At 36.9% G+C, this 27,150-nt stretch overlaps 1 protein-coding gene across 1 annotated transcript in view; it reads right to left on the reverse strand.

The window, feature by feature from the left end:
- Nucleotides 1-3,512: 3,512 nt before the first annotated feature.
- The window catches only part of LOC107597717 (brefeldin A-inhibited guanine nucleotide-exchange protein 3-like), a 63,316-nt gene continuing 39,678 nt past the window's right edge, over nt 3,513-27,150 (reverse strand). Inside the window, exons 19-36 of the mRNA XM_016288887.1 lie at nt 25,023-25,322; nt 23,699-23,832; nt 21,061-21,206; nt 20,782-20,961; nt 20,502-20,643; nt 19,658-19,780; nt 19,383-19,486; nt 19,089-19,233; nt 18,854-18,982; nt 18,574-18,750; nt 16,707-16,821; nt 16,220-16,322; nt 12,383-12,514; nt 11,156-11,286; nt 10,836-10,844; nt 10,151-10,493; nt 7,742-8,587; nt 3,513-5,982 (exon numbers count right to left, since the gene is read on the reverse strand). Of these exons, the coding sequence (XP_016144373.1) occupies nt 5,791-5,982; nt 7,742-8,587; nt 10,151-10,493; nt 10,836-10,844; nt 11,156-11,286; nt 12,383-12,514; nt 16,220-16,322; nt 16,707-16,821; nt 18,574-18,750; nt 18,854-18,982; nt 19,089-19,233; nt 19,383-19,486; nt 19,658-19,780; nt 20,502-20,643; nt 20,782-20,961; nt 21,061-21,206; nt 23,699-23,832; nt 25,023-25,322 (3,451 nt within the window). The 3' untranslated portion in view covers nt 3,513-5,790. The remainder of the gene's footprint in view (nt 5,983-7,741; nt 8,588-10,150; nt 10,494-10,835; nt 10,845-11,155; nt 11,287-12,382; nt 12,515-16,219; nt 16,323-16,706; nt 16,822-18,573; nt 18,751-18,853; nt 18,983-19,088; nt 19,234-19,382; nt 19,487-19,657; nt 19,781-20,501; nt 20,644-20,781; nt 20,962-21,060; nt 21,207-23,698; nt 23,833-25,022; nt 25,323-27,150) is intronic.

Raw genomic sequence — 27,150 nt, forward strand, 5'->3', positions numbered from 1 at the left:
CAATGATTAATAATAATTGTTTAAATTAATATAATAATTGATTCAACTTTCTTAATTGATTCATCCATTTTCTTAAAAAATTATACAAAACTTTTTGTTTTGTAAAAACCTGTAAGTCATGCTTTTTACAGTCAATTTACAGTTTATTATGTTACCATAGTCATTGCCCTACTGTGTTCATATTATATTTTAATTGTGCAGGTCTTAAAAAATGTCTTAAGTCTTACATTTGAGCTTAAAAATCCTGCAGATACTGAGTTTAAGATGACTTAAGGGAGCTGTTTTAGTCCCTTAAATTTATCAAGGTGAAATAGTTACTAAGGACTTTGTAGCAACTCTTAAGGGAACACTTCGATAATTAAGGGGAATACTTAATGACAGCCTTAAGGTTCCTTAAGTTGACCCTTAGGATTGTTCTTGCAACCCAAGTTTCACTAAGGGTTCCCTTAACCTTATAACTAAGGGATTTCTTAGCTTAAGGACTTTCATGCAACTTTATTCCCTGTCCTTTAAATAAAGGCACACAAAGACTGGTTATTGAGAAATCCATTTTTTTCTCAGGAAATATTGGTTAGTGTGAGCCATGTCTCAGTCCCATTATAACTTAAAAATGCAATACAGCTGGTAAACATGACAAAAATTGCATAAAGACATGGTGTTCCTCAATCCAAAGTAAGAGATCCTGTCTACAAATGTGGAAAATTCTGGATTGTTGCTACTCTTTCCGTCAGCAGATGTTCTGCTTAGATCACTCCAAGAAAGCAATGGGCAATTCTGAAATCTCAAGTGCAAATAACCTCCAGAAAGCTCTACAAACTGAAATTCTTTGTTCATGTAATAACAAACAGTGTGTGCTTTACTGAGTCCTGACCTTAAGCCAGTGGAGATGCTGAGGCATAACCTAAAGAGGGCTGTGCTATCAAGAAATCGACCCAGAAATGTTGATAAACATAGGGTTGCGAGGGTTGTCCAAAATTGGTCAGAAGTCTTAGAAGCAGCTACAAATGTTTGGTGAAGGTTTTCTGCTGAAGGAAGATCTACAAGTTAGAAAATTTATTCTTGACACAATATGCTTGAAAAAATGTTGTGCAAAATTCAATTAATATACACAAACACACAGCGGCCTCAAATGCTATTTAGTTTTTGCATTATTTAACATGATATGAATTTTATTGTAGAACAATAAACATTGTTCAAGATTAAGATAAAAATATTGTTTTGATGAAGACAAAAAATTTATTTGATATTTTATTATCTAATTCAATTACATTGATGCATTTCTTAAAGTGTCTATTTTTGGGGGCCATCTAAGTTTTATGTATACAGGTGCATCTCAATAAATTAGAATGTCGTGGAAAAGTTCATTTATTTCAGTAATTCAACTCTCCCTCAAGAACAATTCACACAAATATCATTCTTGCCATAATACTTACAAGAATATTTGCGTGGTACATCATGGGATAATTAATGCTGATGTACTGTAAAAAGGAGTGCCATTATGAATTGAACATATGTTAGCAGAGCTAAAATTAAAAAATTTTCACTATTACATGGAAATCTGTTTTAGCTTGCATTTGTAGCTTTAGCTTAAGTCCGCACAACATAATCCATCGAGTTTTCCTGTGGATTTAGACCAAGTGCTGCAGGTTTTGATTCACAAGTAAAAAAAAAAAACATCTAAAAAATATCCCTTAGAGTTTATAAAGTCTTTTTGCCTAGACAAAATATTGCCTGAACATTTTCACAATCTGCTGTCAAACAGAACTTTTTTTTCTGTCCACTACTTACAAAACCGGCACTCAACACAAAGCAGACAAATGTAGACTACACCTCAGTTTGTAGCTACCTGGAGAAAGAACAAAATTTAATCCTTTCCTACTCTGGACAAATCAGGCTTTAAAAAAAAAACATGTTTGATTTGCTAAAAATAAAGTACATAATAGTTTTTCAGAACACTCTGATATTGAATATAAATTTGTCTTTGGTCCCTTTAAACATCCTTTTTAATCTCCCCGTTTATGCAAATCAGTTGCCATAAACACAACAGAGTATGAAAAAATGAAGCTAAGCTATACATTCTTACTATGATTATGTAACATAGCATTTGATTGATAGAAGTTTGATAATAAACAGCAACGTAAGTACTGGCACAGACTGAGCACACACAATTCACACAAATATCATTCTTGCCATAATACTTACAAGAATATTTGCGTGGTACATCATGGGATAATTAATGCTGATGTACTGTAAAAAGGAGTGCCATTATGAATTGAACATATGTTAGCAGAGCTAAAATTAAAACATTTTCACTATTACATGGAAATCTGTTTTAGCTTGCATTTGTAGCTTTAGCTTAAGTCCGCACAACATAATCCATCGAGTTTTCCTGTGGATTTAGACCAAGTGCTGCAGGTTTAGATTCACAAGTAAAAAAAAAAAACATCTAAAAAATATCCCTTAGAGTTTATAAAGTCTTTTTGCCTAGACAAAATATTGCCTGAACATTTTCACAATCTGCTGTCAAACAGAACTTTTTTTTCTGTCCACTACTTACAAAACCGGCACTCAACACAAAGCAGACAAATGTAGACTACACCTCAGTTTGTAGCTACCTGGAGAAAGAACAAAATTTAATCCTTTCCTACTCTGGACAAATCAGGCTTTAAAAAAAAAACATGTTTGATTTGCTAAAAATAAAGTACATAATAGTTTTTCAGAACACTCTGATATTGAATATAAATTTGTCTTTGGTCCCTTTAAACATCCTTTTTAATCTCCCCGTTTATGCAAATCAGTTGCCATAAACACAACAGAGTATGAAAAACTGAAGCTAAGCTATACATTCTTACTATGATTATGTAACATAGTGTAGCATTTGGACCAATCACACAACTTTTTGTTATATTTAACAAATAATATCTAACTCCCCCTCACTTAACCAAATGGCCAGTTACGAGGGTCTATGGACCCTTCCCCCGAAGTGCACCTAACACCTCAGAAAGGCAGAACAGGCCTCTGGTTACCTCATTCACTATATAACACCCACTCTAACCACATTTCTCGGCCGAGTATTGTTCAGCGATTATCACTCCCCTAGTGATAGCGACACTACAGAGCCCTCGTTTGTTTCCCTGCCTTAACCTTAGCCTTAGCCTTAACCTTAGCCGTTTTTCCGGTTTCTGATCTTCGCCTGGTTCCCTGGATTTCTCCCTTAGTCTTGCCCCTTCTGACTCTGTCTGCCAATCGTCGACCCACGCTAGCCCTAGGACTATTCTTGTGTCCTATTTTTTAATGACATATCAGCATTATATCAACATCTTGGAAAATCCATATCTCCAATCAAAAGCAAGAATGATTTCAAAAATTAGTGATGAGATAAAGAATCCAATAAAAAGAAAAGCAAATCGGTTTGCAGTGTATGTGCATATGTGGTTATTATTATTATTATTAACTGGCCCAGTCACTTATGCCAATAAAACAACAACTAAAACACACACACACAACTGGTAACTCTGCTTATTTATTCTGCAACACTTACAACATAAATGATCGAACAAACACTTCAGAACCCATTCAGGGTAATGCACATGTACTGCATTTGATTGATAGAAGTTTGATAATAAACAGCAACGTAAGTACTGGCACAGACTGAGCACACACAATTCACACAAATATCATTCTTGCCATAATACTTACAAGAATATATGCATGGTACATCATGGGATAATTAATGCTGATGTACTGTAAAAAGGAGTGCCATTATGAATTGAACATATGTTAGCAGAGCTAAAATTAAAACATTTTCACTATTACATGGAAATCTGTTTTAGCTTGCATTTGTAGCTTTAGCTTAAGTCCGCACAACATAATCCATCGAGTTTTCCTGTGGATTTAGACCAAGTGCTGCAGGTTTAGATTCACAAGTAAAAAAAAAAAACATCTAAAAAATATCCCTTAGAGTTTATAAAGTCTTTTTGCCTAGACAAAATATTGCCTGAACATTTTCACAATCTGCTGTCAAACAGAACTTTTTTTTCTGTCCACTACTTACAAAACCGGCACTCAACACAAAGCAGACAAATGTAGACTACACCTCAGTTTGTAGCTACCTGGAGAAAGAACAAAATTTAATCCTTTCCTACTCTGGACAAATCAGGCTTTAAAAAAAAAACATGTTTGATTTGCTAAAAATAAAGTACATAATAGTTTTTCAGAACACTCTGATATTGAATATAAATTTGTCTTTGGTCCCTTTAAACATCCTTTTTAATCTCCCCGTTTATGCAAATCAGTTGCCATAAACACAACAGAGTATGAAAAAATGAAGCTAAGCTATACATTCTTACTATGATTATGTAACATAGGCTGTGTGGACTGGATATACTGTATGTAAAGAATATATGTATATGGTTCCCAATTTTCTATAACTCACATTGCACATGAAGTATAGCACAATAGCCTTTTTGAAATAAGTGTATATGAATTAGATACAAAGAGTTTCTTTGTAGCTTGTCATATGTGTTGAGCAAATTTCTCACAATAACACAACATTGTAGGCATCACAAAATAAATAAAATACATCCTTTTTCATTCACACACACACACACACACACAAAATCAACATATAAATAGTACATGCAGATGACTGAAGACAAAAAAATTCAAGCAACTGCAATTCTAGATCAAGAAAATGTGTTTGGAATAAAGTGATAAAACTGTATGCCTCCAAAAGTGCAAACGCATCCAATTTTAATAAATACAGGTTGTAAATAGACTCCAGTTAAAAATGTACCTACATTTCAACTGTTTGATTTAATAGCTTCAATGAGTTCAAAGACAACATATGGTGCAGCTATGAAAAGTACACTGCAGTTATATTTCTCGCTACTCAAATTTACTAAAGTTTCTTCAAGTTTACTCAGATGTAGTGTTGTTTGGTGAATACTGAAACCAGTATCTGATGATAGATTCCCATTGCATTGTGGGTAGTGGAATCTATGGCACACAGTGTCTTGCTGACAGGATGCACGGACATCGGACGTTTAAACAGAATGAGGTTTATGAGTGTTTTGAGAGCGAGTGCAGTGTTTGTGGATCAGCTTTCTTGTGAAGGTTCAATGCATCCAGATTTAGACAAAAGATGAAGCCAAAACATCTGGCCTACTGATTTTTATCTAGGCCTGATACTCTATGATCTGATATCAGGAGAGTCTCCAAAATTATGTGCTGTTTTACAGTGTGAGGAAGTGGCTTGAAATCTTCTGAGTTAAATGTTTTAAAGCATTGTGTGCATTGTATATTATGGAAATGTGTTGTGGTTATACTACTGTAGCAACATAAAACTGCATTAGCAAAGCATAAGTTTGTGCTTTAGATATATATTAATCAATGCATTAACACAGGTGCATTAAGTTCCACATTTCATTGTGTAACGACTTCAACTAGTTGAAATGTTCAGGGGACTTTAAAGTTTACGTTTTAAAGGATCAGATGAGCGAACAACACCCTGAAAAACAACATAATATGGCACATGTACAATTAAAGCCAATAAACTTTCAGAGAAATAAATAAAAATACAGATTCTGAATATAACAGCATGGATATTGAAGAACATTCACAAAAGGGATTTGCATTACACAGATCACTGTGTACTGCAATAAAAAAGTTAGCAAAGTTAAGCAGGTAATAGCATCACAGAATTATGAGCGTATGCCGAGGCAAACAGTAAATGACAAGGAAAAGAGCTCTATGGAAAAGGCCACTGGAGATCAAAAATGAGCCAGGTCATCACAGGATGATGTCATAAACGCGTCCCACTCGTCCAAGCCACTCACGCACTGCTTGCCGCACTCTGAGGTCAGTCACATGACAGGTCAGCTGACTGATACAGGGGAACACCGCTGGCTGGAGGGCAATGAACGTGGGATCCGACAAGAGCTGGAACTGATTCAGGATTATAAGGACCATGTTGGTCCAGGCCTAGATGGAAAAATGGACAAATACAAGTTCACAAAATAATTCTATAAAGAAATCTGCAATTCCAGAAAAAAAAAATATATATTTTTCATTTAAATTGTGGTTAATTTGCTGAAAGTTCTGTCATTTGACTCTACATTAATTTATTTTTGTGCCACAATGTATTTGTAGCCTGTAATATTGTTTTAATATTAAAATAATGTTTTATTTTCTACACAAAGAAATGTATAAAATAGCACAAATTCAAAATTCAAGCAACATAACATTCCACAAAATCTAAGTGAGAGGTTAGTTTGTGTGTGGGATTGTAAACAGACCTTCTTAAGGAGAACGCCATCAGTGTCATGCAGTGTGTTTTTGGCTTTTAGGTGATTGTTAGGATTTGTTGTGCTACTGTTGTGTTTAAATAAAGTAAAAAGCATTTTCTTTTTTGATCAATTCAGCTATTTTTTTTTTATTATGTAGACCTATTATAGTATTTATTAATATTTTGAATGAGCTTTTATTTTGAAATTCAGTTATAATTTTAAATATTTAGTATGTAATTTTAAAGATTTATTAAGTTTTTATTTTTATCTAAACATTTCTATTTAGCTTCAATATATTATTTCTATTTTAGTCATTTTAAACAATAACCCAACATTCCTGCCCTACACTTTTTCACATTGAAGAAGCTGTTCCATGTGGATATATACTGTACATCACAATTGACCTATCGGTAAGCCCCGCCCCCCTTAGACACTGTTGCGAACTCAGACAAACAAACAGAGTTGCTAGCTGTCTTACAATGACAGCTGTCAGTGTGAAAACCTTGTCCCTATATCTTTTTGATACATTTTGGACACAGAAGGACCACCATTCAAGTGGGACTTAAATATGCCATGGAGGGATATATAAAAGATTCTAAAATAAATATTGTGGGTATTAATTTGGAAGCGAGAGTTTACAGATCACAATGCAAGCGGGAGAAGTCTAATGTTACGTTTCATCACGATCGCAGATAACAACATCCCGGATCAACACTGTTCATGTATCGCAGGTTATGATTAAATTAATTTACATTTAACCAGTTTAATATGAAGAGAGTATGTAGACCTTCGTTTATGTGTTTTTGCCCTACACTGTACAAGACGCGAGAACAGTCCGCTATTTAGGTTAGCATGGACTCACTAACTTTAACGTTAGCTAGCTTTAGCCAGAGATACCTTGCTAAAGCACAAGATGACATTAACGTTCTGCTTGAGCAGATGAAAATTGTAACTTAATGACAACCAGAAAATGAACGTTTTCGTCTTTTTTTGGGATTGGGGGTGAATGCTTTGGGACATTTTGCTCCATTTTGTTTGGGTTTAGGAAATAGAATAAAATAAATTCCATTGCCCATCCTCTCGGGATACCTGGAATCAGTGGTACAAGTATTTTCCATTTTTGAAGCATAAACCCCATAAAAATGATGCGGGCTTCAGATCTTCCAGTGTTTCTCTATGGCGCTGAAACCTACAGATGTCCGAGTTCCACTCCCTGTGCAACGGATACTCGACTGCCATTGGCTCATCTGCGTTCGAGGGGAAGGGCTTACTGATAGGTCAATAGGGAAGTAAAGACAATCGCAACTTCTGTTTCATACTGACTTTAAAGTTAACACTGGTAAATGCATTAATAATGATTTTAAAATGATTCACCCGCATTAACATGTTGACAGCTGTTTTAAAACGTGAGTGGTGCTTGTTCATACTGTACTTTATTTCCTGTCCCGTCTTACCTGTATCTGTGCCTCAGAGTCTCTGAGTGAGATGTTGTGGGAACTTGCTGTGGATCCCGATCGAGGTCTCTTCTCTTGCCGCAGTAGCTCGGGCCCCGCGCTGAAAGAGTGGCGCATGGGCCCCTGCTCTACTAGTTGCTGAGGCCTCTGGGGCCCTGGGGAGTCCGGGCCACGCAGGGTCACTGTCTCGCCCCTCTTATCTCCCGCCTTCACATCTTTGGCAAACGTGGTGTGATTGTGCTGCTGCTTGTGTTTCTTGTACTCGATCATAAGCTTGGTGATGGTCTTGTCGGTGGCGATGGTGTACAGCTTGTTTCCCGCACTCTCCCACCATTCCTTCTTACGCCCCCCGTTCCTCCTGTCTCCTCTCAGCTGGGGTAGGGTTGCACTCAACCCACCAGGGCTGTGGACCTCCTCTGAGGGGGTCTCGTCAAGATGGAGGCGGAAGCTGTCCTCTGAGGGCGTTCCGTGGCCCGACAGGCCCCCGGGAGAAGGCGTAGAGGTCTCCGAATTAAAAAGGGGCAAGAAAAAGAGTGGGTCGGCCCGGTGGGTGGGCTGCTCTCCTGCACTACTCTCCAGGTCCAGGTACATCTGAATATAGTTGTTGCACAAGTCCATGCAGAGATTGTGCAGACGTTTGAGCAGCCATGCCCAGTCCACGCTGCAGGCGTGCTTCTCACGCGCACGTGGAGGACTCACTTGGGCCGTCTCCTCGAAGATATCTTCATCCTCAGAGGAGCACTGCTGTGAAGAATCAGAGCTGCCCTCCTCTTCCTCACTCAGGATCTTTTTGACTTGATCCACAGTGATGTTCTCCTGGTTTGTCAGCATTGCACACAGCAAAGCCTGAACACATATACAGAAAAGCATATTGAGATGATCCATGACGCAGAAAGGCAAATAATTCTATTTCATTTCTAAATTCTTAATTTAACACAAATTACAAAACATAGTTAGGCCACAGTTAAACACATCTAAGGCATGTACATTATTGTTTCTTGAGCAGCAAGTCAGCATATTAGAGTGATTTCTGAAGGATCATGTAACAAGGACGTCTGGAGTAATGATACTAAAAATTCAGCATTTCATTAAAATAGAAAAGTTCATTTAAACTATAAATATATTTTACACTATTACTGTTTTTACTGAATTTATGATCAAACGAATGCAGCCTTGCGGAGCTGAATTTTTCAAAAATTTTAAAAATCTTAATTTAAAACTTGTTCAAAATGTTGAAAATGTATCGTATATGAGGAATTAACACCAACAGTTTCATTTGGAACTATTTTAATTGGCAAAGGCAAAAAACTGGCAATATTGTGTGTAAAATGTACGCTAAAAGTAAACTGCTTATACTCAGTGTTAACTCATTGTTGAACTGCTATATAAAATCAATGTCACACAAGCTGTTGTTTTAAATATCAGCAAGGTAAGCTTTACATGGTTATGACAATGTCTGAAATACTGAATAAGTTTTGTGTTGTTTTATCTCACGTGTGTGTTTTTTTAAAACTCTTGTTTAATATACTATATATTATTGTCTTGCCCTTTGATGAAATGAAGATGAAAGTACATTGAAGTCAGGTCAAGAACAGTATTTTGGATATTAGCATGTAATATGTTGGAAATTATTTTAATCAATTATTCAATTACTTAAAGGTGTGGTAAGTGATATCTGAAAAAAACGGCTGATATTTGAAATCGACACCCAAACAAACACACCCTTCCCTTCACTGCTCCACCCCCAAATTCACAAACACGCAATGCAACACAACGACTAACAGCTGGCGCATCAGACAGCCTGCTCCAGCATGGATTGGATGAATCAGTCCTGTTACTATAGCTAATATTACAACAACAGCATATCTTGGTTCTGTGAAAAAATAGCTAAACTAATGTTACTCACATACTGAGCAGAAAACAAAGAGGCCTCAGCATCTGTTTTCTGATCTCTAACGACTCTTCAGCGCTGGAAAGCTATTCCTAAATTGACATGAGTCCTAGCTAGTAACCCTTCTTCCTCTGGCCTTTTCCTCATTGGTAATGTCTCAGTCATCTCTCTTTCTACAGTCCTTCTACAAATCTCCTGCTTGCTTACTCTCTCTCCTCCCCATCATGAGCGTTAATGCCCCTGTTGCTGATTGGCTACAAGAGTGTTGTGGTGCTCCTCTGATTGGTCCGATCCACTTTGCTTTTTCCCCTATTTACACATCCAGGACTATGTACAAACACAATATATTTTCAGCGCGTACACAGAACAGACAGATAGCAAATATTCACAAATTCGTTTATTTTGGTTTTGATTTCAATTTTCAAGAGAGTTTCTCAGAAAATCTCGTCCTGCATCTCTAACTGATGATTAATTGATCATCTATGATATTTACATCTGAGGTAAGACTGAAAATGTACCTGAAAGTAGATTTCGAAGCTCATGGCAGACTGGCGGTATAAGTTAGCAGCTCCACACACCCCTGACACCTTCATGAGGAGATACTTGAGTCCTGGACGGGTGTCAAATTCCCGCGCTGTGCGGTACGAGTCCAGCAGCAGGTCAAAGATGATGGCCAGGTTCTGCATTGAGATGTAGCGGAGAAAGCTTGCGGGTTTCGGCTCCGACACTGCCGTGGGGATTCTGCCCTGCCCCTCAAGGCTCCCAGAAGCTTTCCCAAACTCCTCTAAGAGGATGTCATACAGGTTCTGCAGGAGCACTTGATGGGACAGTAAACTTACCACCAGAGTCCTGAAGGGAATCCTGCACAGGGACAGAACAGAATATAACAGCACTCTGATCTGTCCAATTTTATTTAAACTGAGTCATTAAGGATAGCACTTTGTTCAGGAACAGCGGTAGCAGAAACATATGCATGCATGTAAGGCCTACAGTATCTGATCATTTATATGATCATCTATATGAACTTTCTATTCCATGCCATACACATTTTGAATCATGATATTTAAAAAAATCTAATTCAACTCAAATCAAAATCAAACAAACAAATGCAGTGTCATGCAGTGCACAACCCGGTTCTGGAGGTAATAGGCCACTTGAAAAATATGAAATATTACATGCAGATTCTGTTTGCAGTGGCCTTACCCAATTTTTCTGTGTCAAGCACAGCATGAAAAAGAGGATAAGAAAACATACAAGCACATGTTACTGTATGATTAAAACAACATTTAAATTTTAATCTTAATTTACCTATTTTATTTTACCTTACATTTTATATTGCAGGTTTTTAAAACTAGTTCTTTAATATCAGGTCTATGGATAAATAGCATTTTATGAATCAGTCACTGAAACCCATATCAATCAACCACTAAACTTTCTTCCGGCCCTGTATCACGTTATAATATATGGAGTATTATTAAAATAATAAATATCAGCAGGCTGAATTTGAATGCACATCATCTCACCTCTTCTGGGCTTGACCATTGGAGTGCTGATCAGCAGGAAGCTCAATAATCAGCACACAGGACTGAGCGTGCTCAAATCCGTCCTTGCTGCTCGGAGTTTTAGGGGAGCACTGTGTATCTAGCATGAAGACCTGAAAGAAGAAAAAAATACATCCGATCACTATAATCAATGAATTCTTCACACAAAGTCTGCAATCTCAAAACTCTGGCCATTTGATAATACCTAGAATATCAAAATCAACTGTGGGCGGCAGATCCTTTTCCTATTTAGCGTCCAAACTCTGGAACAATCTACCTAGCATTGTTCAGGAGGCAGAGACACTCTGTCAGTTTAAATCTAGATTAAAGACCCATCTCTTTAACCTGGAATACACATAATACACTATCGCATTTCTATAACTCAAAACAATTAAATGATTGTTAGGCTGCATTAATTAGATCAACCAGAACCAGGAACACTTCCCATAACACCCGATGTACTCGCTACATCGTAAGAAGAAGGGCATCTACGCTAATATTAGTCTGTTTTATTCTTATTCAGAGGTCACCGTATCCACCCGGATCCAGTCCATATTCAGAACAGATGGTGGATCAGCACCTAGAGACGACCTCTACAGCCCTGAATGTCAGTGGAGACCATGTCAACTAGATGAACCCTAGAGACAGATTCCCTGCGAAGACCTCGAAGGCCATCGGCACAAGACCACAAGAACCAGACGGTTCGACCAAACTTGGTTACATTTTTGCCAAGGAATTAAAAACATAAATTGAGCATTGATTATTGATATCTTGAACATGCCATGGCAAGGCAATACATTTATAGCAAAAAAGGGAAACAGCAAGCCTCTCATACAAGTATACTGTCTGATTTAGATCAAATTGGAGTTGTGTGTTCAGTAATGGGGGCTGATAACATGCATGTGGCAATTGTGGTTCACATTCATAGCGCCACCAACCAGCACCAGGAACTGTGACACATACAGTACAACAGACTTTGAAATAGTCCAAAGAAGTTGTAATTATGAATGAAATTACTGACTGAAGAACTCTTTGACATTGATGATGTTTAATCTATAAAGCGCTTGTCTTGAGATTTCATAGCCATAACTATCCATTTTATACCTATTGCTCTATTTTCTCACAGTATCAATATGTTCTAGCAGCATAAGTTGGTATAAGATGTCTGGGTCAGTGTACAGTTGTAAATGACGTGAGGTGCACAGGTACCTGTTGAGCCATGGCCCGGATCCTCATGTACTCCGCGTCGGCTGAAGGGGAGTGTGAGGGGGCTGCGACTTTCACTTCACACGCGTCTCCAGTGAAATTGTCCGAACCACTCCGGAAACAAGCTAGCAGATTCTACCAGAGGACAGAGAATGTATGTAGAAAACTATAACACACATTTTCTTTTCACACTTTTTAGATGTAAATATAAATCAAAGCTTGCACTGTTTTATATTCACATGTGATACATTAATTCTCTACTTATTAAAACATATGTCATGTTGTACAGAACAGAACAAACTTTTTTTACTATAAGTACTTGCATGAATAAAGCTGTTGCATCTGTCAGCACTCTGTGCTTGACCTACATCAACATTTACACAACAGCAAAAGATCATCAGCAAGCAAGCAGGATTTATGTGTAAGTGAAAGTAAAACTATAAAAGGAAAACCTTTCATTCTGTACACCAGATACTCAACAGTATATGGCACTCTCTAGTCTAGGATATAGCTTAAAGGGGTCATAGGATGCCCATTTTCCACAAGTTGATATGAAGATTAATGAAAAGTCTGTAACATAGTTTGGTTAAAATTACTCAAAGGTAGTGTAAAAAAACACCTTTTTTACCCTGTCAAAAACAGCTTTTTTCAGAGCATGTAGATTTGTAGCATTTTCCTTTAAATGTTTATGAGCTCTGCTGAGAGCCCTCTTCCGAGGCGCTCTCAGAGAGATGGTTTACTTTAGCTGCATTCATCGTGAAACTTGCTAATTAGCACATTATTAGGAAAAACCTTACACTCACTTCTTCTGTAGATGAGGCTGGATCACGAATGATTCGCGCGACCATAGATGCATTTAGGCAGATCGGGGGCGCATTCCCTTCAGAAACAAACATAATCCACTGCATCTTCAGCGGCTCAGATGTCGGGAGTAAATGACGACTGCTATGTTCATTATTACATCCAACAACAGAACACCTCGATCGCTTAGGAGTCATTCTTGTCTACATCTGCTCCAGCGGTGAAACAATGGCGGACTGATGACAGCTCAATCAGGGCGGAGCTAAGGTAAGACACCAGTCCAGTTTGTGCTGAAATGCTACTGTCAATCAAACTATCGTGGGAGGGGCCTGTCTGTGTGATGTCACACAGACAGGCATCTGAGATCGGCTCGATTTGAGAAAGGGGTAAATATTTTAGTAGATTAACAAAAAAACACTGGGTGGATTTTTATCATTATAGGGTGGCTGTGTACACACACTGCCAACATACATTTCAGTTCAAACAACTTGTAAAAGTGCATGTAGCATTATATGACACCTTTAAAAAAAGAATACCTCAATATTTTTCAGCCAACACTCAATGAAAATGTATCTATTTGTTTTGAGAGGGTTTACTTTAGCTGCATTCATCGTGAAACTTGCCAATTAGCACATTATTAGAAAAGGCGATTTGCAAAGATTTGTTAAAAAAACCTTACACTTTGTAGGTGAAGCTGGATCCCAAATGATTCGCGCGAACATAGACGCATTTATGTAGATCGGGGGAGCAACATACATTTCAGTTCAAACAACTTGTAAAAGTGCATGTAGCATTATATGACACCTTTAAAAAAAGAATACCTCAATATTTTTCAGCCAACACTCAATGAAAATGTATCTATTTGTTTTGAGAGTAAAGGTCCTGCACATTGAGTCCGAAATTTTCGTATGGGTTTTTTTTTCTTTTCCGTATTCGTCATCCTTTCCTATCAAAATGCTTGCTATGGATGCGAAAACGCAGAAAATCGAACCTGATCCGAATTTTTTTATGACGGACGAAAGTTTCGGAGGCAGTGTGTAAACGTGATTGACACAACGTGAGGTCGTATTTATTTTTTAACGTGTGTAAATTTCGGATGAAAATTTCGGACTCAGTGTGCAAGGACCTTTAGGCTTAAAATACAATTACCGTATTGACCCAAATATAAGACGATGTTTTTTTCTTGGAAATACATCTGAAAAAACGCGGTCGTCTTATATTCAGGGTCTAGACCAGGGGTGGTGAACGTCGGTCCTGGAGAGCCGCAGCCCTGCAGAGGTTTGCTTCAACCCTAATCAAAACTCACCTGCCTGTAGCTTCCTAGTAACTGTTCAGACCTTGATTAGCTTGTTCAGGTGTGTTTGATTAGGGTTGAAGCAAACCTCTGCAGGGCTGCGGCTCTCCAGGACCGACGTTCACCACCCCTGGTCTAGAGTGTATATTTTTTAAATGTGATTGTTGGTACATTTTACCAGTTTTTACCATACTTTCAAAACAAAAATTAAAATAGAAAAAATATGCAATATGAAAATAATTGAAGACAAAAAGTGTTTTACTGAGAAAAAACAAGATTTGTTTTTTTAAAAGCCTTTTTCCAAAAGGTACATCTGGAAAAAGCGGGGTCGTCTTATAATCAGGGTCGTCTTATATTCGGGCCAATACGTTAGTTTGATCCATTAGCTGAATCATCATTTCAACCACGAAGACACTGCAGCCAGGTGCATTAACAGTGTTTATAACTTGAATGAACTGATTTATAGAAATGAATCAACCCCACTCTTTAGGAGCACTTTTACTATTTCAAATAATTTTTGCGCCATCTCCAGCACCAATCAAAATGCGAAAAACTCAGGCAAACAGCTTTCTGGCACAGTCTTTAAGAAACTTAATTGCCAAATAAAAATGACATTAAAATCCCTGCAATCATGACGGATTAATTTTGTATCAAAAATAATATTAGTATATATTCACGCTATCCTACTAGAGTCTCAATGAAAAAGTCTTCGGTCATAATCACAAGTCATCTTTACACATGTGTATTCATATCCCAGATAGCAGCACCATTTTCCTTCTTTCCATAAAACAGCACAACACTAATCCTTAAAGAAGATTACATTAGTGGAGAAAGCAAAGAACATGTGGCCGCAAAAGTCCTAAGCATGAAGTTTCAATCTATTTTTGTAAACATATTTTTGCATATCATATATATATATAAATATGTGGCAATGAACTTTCCTGTTCAAACTAATGTAGCTGCAATGTGATTTACAAAAGCTTTCCAGAGGCAAGACTTTTATGACAAAAATTGTGTCCCTGACAATTACATTTAATACTATGCCATGACGTAGTATTACATTTAATATATGACACTGTATTACATTTAATATAGTAAAAACAGTAAATATTTTTATAACTTGAAATAACTGTACTCTAGTCTTCAGTCATTTGATCCTTCAGAAATCATTCTAATATGCTGATTTGCTGATTAAGAAACATTCCTTATTATCAATGATGAAAACAGTTGTGCTGTTTCATATTTTTGTGGAAACCGTGATACTATACTTTTTGAAATTGTACCTAGTTTTTAATGGGTGTGTATTGCGGTTTTCACACAACTTCATTTAATTGCGAACTGCTCTGAAACTTTGAGCTTATGCTGTACAACATGCAACAGCACTGAATCTTGACTTTGAACATGCAGGACTCACATTTAATAAAATCATTGCTTTTTGAATTGTAATAATCAATTTAGGATGTATCACGAGACCTGTTTTTCCATCCCCAAATTTAGGACCTTTCAAAATGATAATTAAGATCATTAACACTTTTTACGACCTTAAATTTCATAACACTGAAACCATTCACAAAACCAAACCATGCACACACAATTTCAGCTACATGCATAGAATTAGCGCCCACTTGCATGACAATGACTTTGTGCTGATCCTGGTTACAAAGAACAAAGCTTTTTGTCAAGGCTCATGCAAGATATTTGGACAGTGGAGACACAGCTTCAATAACTGTTATTATGATAGTCACCTTCACAGGCTCCAGGGTAGCCGAGAAAGCGTCCTGCAGGGCACAGCATGCTAACCGCCACATCTCCTCAGTGAAAACAGGCCCTGCTGCTACCAGAACATACCTGGACATCAAACATAACAAATCAGAACTTAATATGTCCACTGCTACTATACTGGAGACATGACAAAACTAAAACTAATCTTATTTTGCAGCATAACTTCAAGCATTTTTTCAATGAACTATCTTGAAAATAACCTGTTAAGCACTTGAGATACATAATGATTGTCACTACTTAACCTGTATTTTTATTCAACTAAACCTCAAGCAGTCAACTGCATTCATGCATCTGAATGTAACATCGTAAGTGACCGATTTAGAGCGCTCTACATCACAAAGACTACACTCCTCACATGGTGCACACGGTAGAGTGTGCTCTGAATTGATTTCAGGAGAGTTTGATGCTATGTAGGCAGCTCAATATGTTTAAACACACACACACACACACCTAATACAGGAGCAGCCCACTCTGGAGATGGTCTCGGCTGGTTCTGCCACACAGGACACCAGCAGTTTGAAGAGATCTTTCAGCATCAGATTAATCAGACTCTCATAGCCAATATCTGCAAAATAAATGAAGTCATACAATTTATATTATTTCATATACATTACAGTTACAGGGGAGTCGTGGCCTAATGGTTAGAACCCAAAGGTTGCTGGTTCGAGTCTCGTACCGGCAGGGATTGTAGGTGGGGGGAGTGAATGTACAGCTCTCTCCCACCTTCAATACCACGACTGAGGTGCTCTTGAGCAAGGCACCAAACCCCCAACTGCTCCCCGGGCACCGCAGCATAAATGGCTGCCCACTGCTCCGGGTGTGTGTTCATGGTGTGTGTGTGTTCACTGCTGTGTGTGTGCACTTTGGATGGGTTAAACGCAGAGCACTGTCACTTTCACTCATTCAGTCACTCACATTACAATTTCACACTTCAAGGTCATCTTCAAGTTAAAACTCCTGAACATATCTGCATTAATTATCATGGCACATATTGTACACATCAGGTATTAGTGGGCTGAATCTCATGAAACCTGTCAAGCTGTCCATATGTGTCCTGAAAAGATAAAAAGGAAGAAATAAACAATGTTTTGTACAATGTTATTTTAGTATTACTGATATACTATTACAGTTTTTGTAAATATTTTTAATCAGATTTTATTTTTATATTTTCTGTTTTCACTTTCATTTTAGTTCAAGTTTTAGTTGTATTTTTCCCCCTTTTCAATTTTTTTATGTCTATATAGTTTTTTTATTGTTATTAGTTTTTTTTACTTATTTTAGTACTTCAAGCTAAACTAAACGAAAAAAAAGATAGCCTTGGAAACTAGCTGAAATAAAAAATAAATAAATAAATAAACCTCCAATTTAAAAAAATATATATTTATTTAAAATTATATATTAATTTATTTTATTTTAAGCAACCAAATGGTTACTATCATTTTAGTTTTAATTTTAGTTGAATGATAATAACCCTGGTTTTGCATGAACCAAATAAAGTCTTTTTTTTTCATTTTCATGGCAATTAAAAATTTTTCCTGTAGCTTCCATTACTGTAATGTGAAAAAATGCATAAAGTAAAATGTAAAGTATTTGTACATAGTAGCATTAGTTGCAATGTCTTTAATTACTGCTGTTTAAAAAAACATTTTTCACAATGCAACGAATATAGGCCAAATTTCAATATGCAAATGATAATTTCATGTTTGTTTTTTATTTTTTTTTATTTTGGGGTGATGATCCAGTCATGTTTTTCGTAAGATTCACGCATATTTTGACTGACTGATTGCTTAGATCAGTAGTTAATGTGCATTGAAATATAAAGATATGTGACCCTGGATCACAAAACCAGTCATAAGGGTTAATTTTTCGAAATTGAGATTTATACATCATCTGAAAGATTAATAAATAAGCATTCCATTGATTTATGGTTTGTTATGATAGGACAACATTTGGCTGAGATACAACTATTTGAAAATCTGGAATCTGAGGGTGCAAAAAAACTATACAAAAAAAAAAAAAAAAATATTCAGAAAATCGCCTTTAAAGTTGTCCATATCTTCTTGGTTCTTAGCAATGCATATTACTAATCAAAAATTAAGTTTTGATATATTTACAGTAGGAAATTTACAAAATATCTTCATGGAACATGATCTTTATTTAATGTCCTAATGATTTTTAGCATAAAAGAAAAATCTATAATTTTGACCCATACAATGTATTTTTGGCTATTGCTACAAATATCCCCTAGCGACTTAAGACTGGTTTTGTGGTCCAGGGTCACATAAATGAACTGAAATGATTAATTTGCTAGTTTTACCTGAATGGATGAAGCTGTGAATATGTTCCACCACCAGTTCACAGGACAGTCCGATGGCATGCTTGAAGTTGGCCGCAGCAATGTCCCAGTATGAGTGGTCACCATGGCTCCGTTGTAGCCATAGTGACATGACAGGAAGAAGAAGCTGGATGACAGAGAAAATGCCAAAGCCAGGCCCTATGGAGGAGGAAGACGCAACATAACAAGCCAGAGCTTTGTGGGTTTGCTTTAGTATCTACAGCAGTGTGATTGTGAGTAGTGCTAATCACAGGCGTCTGACCTGGTATCTTGGTGACTTCACGCAGAAGTTCAAACAGCAGCTCAAGTGTAGGTGGCTGATGCTGCCGAGGACAGTTTGACACGGCTGCGGTCAACTGCTCCAACAGAAGAATCCACACCTGTATCAGACCTGCACACACGCAAAACTGATCACCCCTGTGCACCAGTAATAGTTGTTTTTTCATCTCTAAACTTATTCTCCACCATGTACTTTAACAAATAAATCAATAAATCACCTGTGTCATCGTCAAACTCTGCTAAAACGCAGTCCATGCCATCCTCAGTGCTCACAGACCTCTCCTGAGCTCTCATCGGGAGGCTGGCCAGCCGCGCACCCATGAACACGGGCTTGGACGGCATCTTATAGATTTTGGCAAGCAGCTGCAAATGCAAAATAATACATCATAAACTCCAAACTTAATGTTACTCCTTTCATTTGGAAAATTAGTTTTTTGACCCAAACTCACATTACGAAAACGTCTGAAAGTGTGTAAATCATTTATGGACAGAAATGCGTTGATCTTGCCCACCTGTGAACATTTCCTCAAATAGTCCAGGGCAGGCAGGCACAGATCTGTTGAGCTGTATCCACTGACATGAACACAGTCTCCAATCTCCTTATAGTCCACTTCTCCTACAAACAATCACACAGCAATTATAATTTGTTATTTAGATATAATTATTAATTCTGTGGACCCTTTTCACATTTCTAGGGTTCTCAGAAGCAGAAGTCACTATAGTTGTGTAAACATCTGTTTTGATGAATGAAGGCAACAATAAATATATTTTATATTGTTTAGCTCACCTAAACCTTTCACAAACTTCATTAGGCACATGATGTAGTCAGTGGCCGCGTTGGCAAACACCTGAATGTTGTCTGTATTAATGAAGGCATCAAAGACATCAAACACAGGTGCTTGTGACTTCCCTGCATATGTGAAGAAGAGTGAAAAAAATTAAACGGAAATGCATTTCAGAGTGATATATGGTTGATTTTCCTCATTTGTTATGACAACAAACTTTCAACCCCACACCATACACTTACATTAATTAACACACCTTTAATTAATAACATTTATCCAAAAGAAGTTACATAGCGTAGCGTTTAAGGTCAAATGTGCATTGTGTCATTTATTAAAAAATTAAAATGATTCAATTTTTTCAAAGACTTTCTCAAAAAAGCTTCAAACACTTTACATATCTTCCATTGGTTTGCCACTGGAAACCCTTATTGGCTAAGCTGTGTTTGAAGCTGGTGCAAAACACACACCCATAACCGTCCATTCTATATTATTAAGTTGCTTGAAAATTGTACACCTACAATTACGGCTAATGAACTCTATTACATAGTGGAAGAATTATCTATTCAATTAATATCATAAAAAAAGTAACCATGTATTTGTCAAAGATTTATGTCTTTTTAAATAAATTATCTGTTGTTTTAGTTTAAATATGCTATAGAACTGTTAAATATTTTATATTAAAGAAATATTTTATCAGAATGCTGTTATTGATGCTTATTGCCATGAAAGCAGTAAAATCCCTATATTGCAAGTTTTCATTAATACGTGAGCCATAAACATAATCAGAGAGAGAGAATAAAAAAAATCTTTGCACAAATAACTAACAATACAGTAAATTTCACATACCCATAGAATATTCTCCTATCAGGTAATCCTTCATATCTGTTTTGTTTCCATGTACAGTTCGGAGAGCACTGAACAGCGGCCTCCAGCCAGACTGGATCTGAGCTGAGCACATCTCCACCAGCTCTCCAATGGATGTTATCACCTGTACCACAATGGATAGATACACAAGACACTGCAATTAACTCACTCTAAAGTAAAAATATGTGGCACTGAGACAGGTTTGTTTGAACAAGGCTCTGTTTAAACCATCTTTCAGCTTGGCCGCATGATAAGTGAGGACCTGATCTTGGACGTCTTCGTCACAGAGCTCCAGCTGCATGATGTGCTCAAAAGGCCTGAAGAGAGCTTCATTAAAATGAAAGTGTGGCAGCTCAGCCCAGCTGCTCAGAACCTCCATCAGAACATCATTGATGAAGGACACAGCCTTCTGGGATACATGTCGCTCCTTATGACATGCTGCCTGTGGGAACAAGAAAAACAAATCTGTTACAGTATCGCTATTTTGGTTTCATCGCCTTTAAGGATGTGTTAGCCACATGAGGGGTTTGTCTTATTATACCTCCACCAGGTGGGGTGCCACCACACTCCAGGCTCTCATCATGTGCAGCAGTGCTCTGCTCTTGTTCTTCACAATGCGAAGCATGGCCTCTCCCAGCCGGAAGAGGTGGAGGGCGCTACGCTTGTCCTGGGTCGACTTTGCCTCCCCTTTAATGAAAACCAAATGAGGTGAAGGAAACAAGAAAAAATGGGCTTTAAAACTCCTAAAAAGTCTAAATGTTTCGAATGTGTTGGTGAAATAAGGTGCATAACCTTTAGAAAATGTTGTTCATTGACTTTAGGAGGTCAAACTAAATATTATGTGAATATACTGTGTGCTCAATAGTACTTCAATAATTTAATATTAGTTTTATATGAGACTAGCACTTTGTTTAACCCTGTTACCAAAATTTGGGATTTGTCTGAATAAGGTTCTTTAAAACCCAGATTTCTCTGACTTCATTATTTTCTAACAATAAAAAAAACATAAAAGTAAATAACATTTATAAAATAAGTTAGCCTAAATTATACGACGGCGTTTTAGTTCCACGTTAAAAAAATAAAACATCTAAGATTACGAGATTAAAGTCGTAATATTTCGAGAATAAAGTCGAAATTACGAGAATAAAGTCGAAATATTTCGAGAATAAAGTCGAAATATTACGAGAATAAAGTCGAAATACTACGAGAATAAAGTCGAAATGTTTCGAGAATTTCAAGTTTTCCTTTCTCTTTGGAGTGTTACAAGCTCTTGGTGCATAAAGAAGATCTGTAAAGTTGCAAAGACTAAAGTCTCAAATCCAAAGAGATATTCTTTATAAAAGTTAAGAGTCAACCACGCCTACCTAAAATGGCTCGTTCTAACATGCCCCCACATGTCTACGTCACTATGTGGAAATATTAGCATAATGCCATGTGCACGCAAAGAAAGAAGGCGTGGTTTCAGGAACTTGTGGCCGTTCTTGGCCGTTTTTATGAGGCTTTTTTAATAGTGTTCATATCGATATCGGAATTATATCGTATCGACCGAAATTAAGAAATATATCGTGATATAAATTTTGGCCATATCGTCCAGCCCTAGGTAAGGGGCGTTACATTTCCGACGCGTGCTTGTGGTGTTCGGCCAATCACAATGTACTGGGTCAGCTGGCCAATCAGAGCAGACTGCGCTTGTCAAAGGAGGGGGCTTTGTTGAAAACTACGTGTTTGAGAGAGGCGGGGCATAGAGGACCTACAATAATGTACAGTATTTAAAAAATTATGTGTTTTTTGAACATTAAAGCATCTCAACATATTCTGTTACACCAAATACACAAAATAATGATCTTTAAAATAGCATCATATGACCCCTTTAACATCAGCTCACACACCCCATCGACATTCCTTTGGGGGGCACTGTAGCTCTCTTATTTAACCCTTTTTTAATACACTACAAATATATGTAGGATTATTAGCAGAAATCATACCATGTGTCATACTTGCGGGGACAGTATGCTTGGAAATAATATTTCTTCCATTGCATTCGTTATTTGTAGTGTGCCAGCCACCCAATAGCAATAAGCTTTGTGCTTTTGGTAGGCCTACTTTTAATATAAGTCTCAGCTTTCAAAATCAGTTTTATAGTGAAACACAAATTATGTGTCTTACATTAATGTGTTTTCAAGCTCTTTAATGATAAAATCACTGTATTTATGTGAACCAATTCATTAAATTATACTGTTTTCTTTGTGAAAATTTCAAATTTGTGAAAATTCCCCCACCTACTCCGCAAAAATGTCTGTGTGCGTCCAAACTTTTATTCCTCACATGTAGCCTATTTAATTAATAAAACGTTCTAAAAGTTGAAGTGGGCTCCAACTCGTTAACATAAGTTATATTGTTTTCTTTTCTGAGGTAGCCTGTAGGCTATAACATGTAAGTGACTATTCACAAGCTGTTTTATTCATGGTATAATACATTAAATATTTGGACATAATATTTAACGTCTTCCATTCATTATTTGTAGCACGCCAGCCACCCAGTAATCGCAATAATTTTATGCTTTGTTACTTTTAATATAACTCAGCATTCTAATTCTGTCAGTTTCATCACGAAATACAAATTATAAATGTGTTTTTCCTCTTTATTTCAAGTTTATAGCAAGATATATAAGTGAAGGAACATCAGAAGGCATGAAAAAACAGTATAGCTTAATTTTGTAATGAAAATAATGTCTCATTATTGTAATCGGAAAGACTCACAGATCGCTGTATTCTAGCTTCAGTTTAAGAATGCCGCTTAAATACAGCGAATACAGCGATCTGTCACGCCACATTAAAGAGCGTGAAAAAACACATTATTGTAATATATTGTTTGTATTTTGCTATAAAACTGACAGATTTTGAAAGCTGAGATTTTGGAATATCTCCCGGTGCTCCCAATCTGGTCCATTTGCATGTGCAAAAGGCTAGAATATACTCTCAAAATATTATAACTTTAATCTCGAAACATTTCGACTTTATTCTCATAGTATTTCGACTTTATTCTCATAGTATTTCGACTTTAATCTCGTAAATCTTAGATTTTTAAAAAAATTTTAACGTGGCACTAAAACAAGGTATTTAGTATTTTAGGAAAAAAAGGTATTCTGTCAGTGGAAAGTGTCAATAATTTTTGGGTACCTGGCATGGCTAAGGAATAGTCTCCAATTTCTGTGACCGAATCAAAGAGTTGAGACTGTGAAGCTTTTCTGAGCTGATGCAGGAAACCCACAAGAGCCACTAGGTTGAGTTTATTTACTGCATCCTCGAACAGCCTGCAGGACATACACATCAGCTGCATGTTAAAACATAATAAACAGACATGTGAGAACAACAGTGATGGACAATCGGGTACATACACAATGTGGCACATACTCTAAAATACAATGAATAGCCATGCTAAAACTAACTATAAATACATGCTGCTATTATATCATAAATATAATGATGAGTCTGATTCAACTCTTGCATCTTTCGAGATTACTGGCTGTGAATTACGACATGCAGGGACACGATGTGAGAACTCAGAGAGATTCCCAAATCTCAGTCTATTTTTTGATTGGTTTAAGTTAATGGAGAATATTTTGTGTTTTTCCGTAGGTGCGCAGCCATTCTGAGCTCAAGCACCCACGGGATCGGCGCTATGCTAGAAACATCTGTCAGTAGCCGTTTTAGTCCCATCACTTACATAACAAAGATGAACTGTTCAATGGGAAGAGGTAAACAAATGGTATCTCTATTGGGATTTCCCCTGTATGAGATACTCAACAACATCCTACAGTATATTTCTTAATCCTTCTTTTAAAGGCTTTGTGCAAATTTAAATACAGCTCTGCAAATCACAAGTATCGCACTTGTGGCTGTGTTTCTTAAGATCATGTTCTAATTTTAAGATAACCAAATTGGTCTGTTTCTTACTGAGAGCTGAGAGCCATTACAAAAACACATTACAAACATCTTAAGGACAGGACTGATAGAAATCACATTCAGAAAAGCCCACATACAGTAGCATTGCAATAAAGGCAAAATAATAATATTATGTACACACTGATTTTAACTCCTACATAGAGCACAGAGAGCACTGGATGGACCAAAAATGCCTACCTAATTATGACCTTACTGGTCCCCCTAGTGGCCATTTTACACATAACTCCAGTTAGAAATCAAAGGTTTGAAAGATGTTTGGAGTTTCGTTTGCTAAAAAACTAACGACAAGCAGAACTGCATATTCCACTTTGCTTGAGTTATTCATGTGAAATAATCAATTACTTTTGGGTGGACACAAATTCTGATTACACACGGTCTAAACATTTTAGTCATGACAACCCATAAGACACAAAACGCATTACAATTCAATTCCTAATTAACATTAAGATAAAGCATTCCTCTTAGCTTAAAAAAAACTGATGGAAAAATGAAGATGGGCAGATGCAGACAGTGAAAGATGTATCTTTTTGCATGGTACCTGTCAGCTTGTGTGGAAAGCGTGCAGACGGCTTTGGCGGCACTGGTGCCTGTGAGCAGACTGCCTCCCCGCAGGTCGAATCCTTTACCGTGACTGCTTTCTCTCAAGAGCTCCTGGATGGAAAGTGGCTGGATAACTGGATGGCTGAGGCCCAGTTCCAGCTCTGGACTGGCCTCTCCGCTCAACTCCAGCTGCAGGTCCACTGCCACGGCCTGCTGTGCCTGTGTGATGGCGATGGGAGGCTGGGAGCCGCCGTCACTGAAGTGCGTGTGTTCCAGTGAACTCACATACTCAATCACTCTGAGGAATATCACAACAAACTCAGTGTGGGTATTTGCTTTTGGGAAAAAAAATAAAAATAAATGTCATTTTTAAATTAAAATATGTATAAAAATGTTCAATTTAACACTACTAATGCAAATCAGTAAATAAATATTGAATTTCATTAAATATGTAGAATGTAATTTTATACAACAAATAAAAAGTACGTTTCCAGCTCTACAAATCACAGAGTTGAACTCGCTGTGCCTCTTAAGATCATGGTCTAATTTTAAAATAATTAGTTAATTGTTCGTCCTAGCATTTAGTTAAAAGTAAAACACAACCAACAGCAAAATAGATCATTGATGAGAAGAATTAAATCCACTACTAGTTTTCTTTTAAAGAAAATGTGTATATTTAGAGTCAAATTTCAGCAATCTTGAAACATGAGTAAACATGATGAATTATTTTCATATAGTGACAGTCCTAAAATAATTTAAATAACTTTACTAAAGATTTGAGTGTAAGAGATATAGGGTTGGGTACCGAAACCCGGTGCCAATATGGCACCAGTACCTATGTAACCGGTAGGGCTGTGAATAACCAGCAAAGCCACGATATGATACGTATCACGATAAGGGGCTGCACTGAATTTCACCTCAGCAGAATTTTGTAAAGCTGTTTACTGCATACTATATGGCCATTGTTAACTATTGGCAGAACAGGCACTTGACCTCTGCATTATGAAGGGCTTCCATAACTCTACCACAGTACAATATAGGTAATGGCATATGTTTCATGTTTACATTGTGCACTCCCCACCAGGTACAATATTCTGATTGTTTGCATCTGGTTTTTAAGCCCATAAATAATAATGTACTCATTCTAATAAATTTATATTGTAATGTACTCATTCTAATATATTAAAATCATCTTAATGTAACCCTTGGCTAAAAGTAAAAAAAAAAAAAGACTACGCCACCTAGGTTATTTCTCCACCCAGGAAAATAAAATAAAATAAAAAAAAACACACAAAGAATTAAACCAAAAGGAATTGCAATAATATGAAGGACCCTGCTGGTTTGGATGGGGTTAAAGACCGAGACGTGACTTTCCAAAATAATTTTACAAAAAAAATTACCCTAAAACATTCTAAAATGAACCTCTTAAACAGTTTACCAATTAATTACCCACAGTTAAGAGACTATAATAAATCCAACTTTAACAGACCACAGCAAATCAGTGGACAACAATTCTTAAAGCAAGTGATAAAAAGACAAATCTACTCTCTCCCCTTCTGTTAAACCTCAAAATCACAGCTCGTCAGGTGTTCACATGTGGATATATACACGGTAAAAAAGACACTGGTAAAAACGAAAGAAAAACAAGAAAAAAACAAGATACAAAAACAGCCAAAACACAATAGCTTAGCGCTGCGTTTGACACTATTGACCACAACATTCTTTTGAATAGACTAGAAAACTTTGTTGGCATTAATGGAAGTGCATTAGCATGGTTCAAATCGTACTTGTATGACCGCCATCAATTCGTAGCAGTGAATGAAGAGGTATCATATCGATCACAAGTGCAGTATGGAGTACCTCAAGGCTCAGTACTAGGGCCGTTACTCTTCACGCTTTACATGTTACCCTTGGGAGATATCATCAGGAAACACGGTGTTAGCTTTCACTGTTATGCTGATGATACTCAGCTCTATATTTCTTCTCGGCCCAGCGAAACATACCAATTTGAAAAACTAGCGGAATGCATAGTCGATATTAAAAACTGGATGACGAGTAATTTCTTACTGCTAAATTCTGAAAAAACAGTGTTAATTATAGGACCTAAAAACTCTGCATGTAATAAC

Source organism: Sinocyclocheilus grahami, unplaced genomic scaffold (genome assembly GCF_001515645.1).
Source record: "Sinocyclocheilus grahami isolate Dianchi unplaced genomic scaffold, SAMN03320097.WGS_v1.1 scaffold235.1, whole genome shotgun sequence".
Taxonomy (NCBI): Eukaryota; Metazoa; Chordata; class Actinopteri; order Cypriniformes; family Cyprinidae; genus Sinocyclocheilus; species Sinocyclocheilus grahami.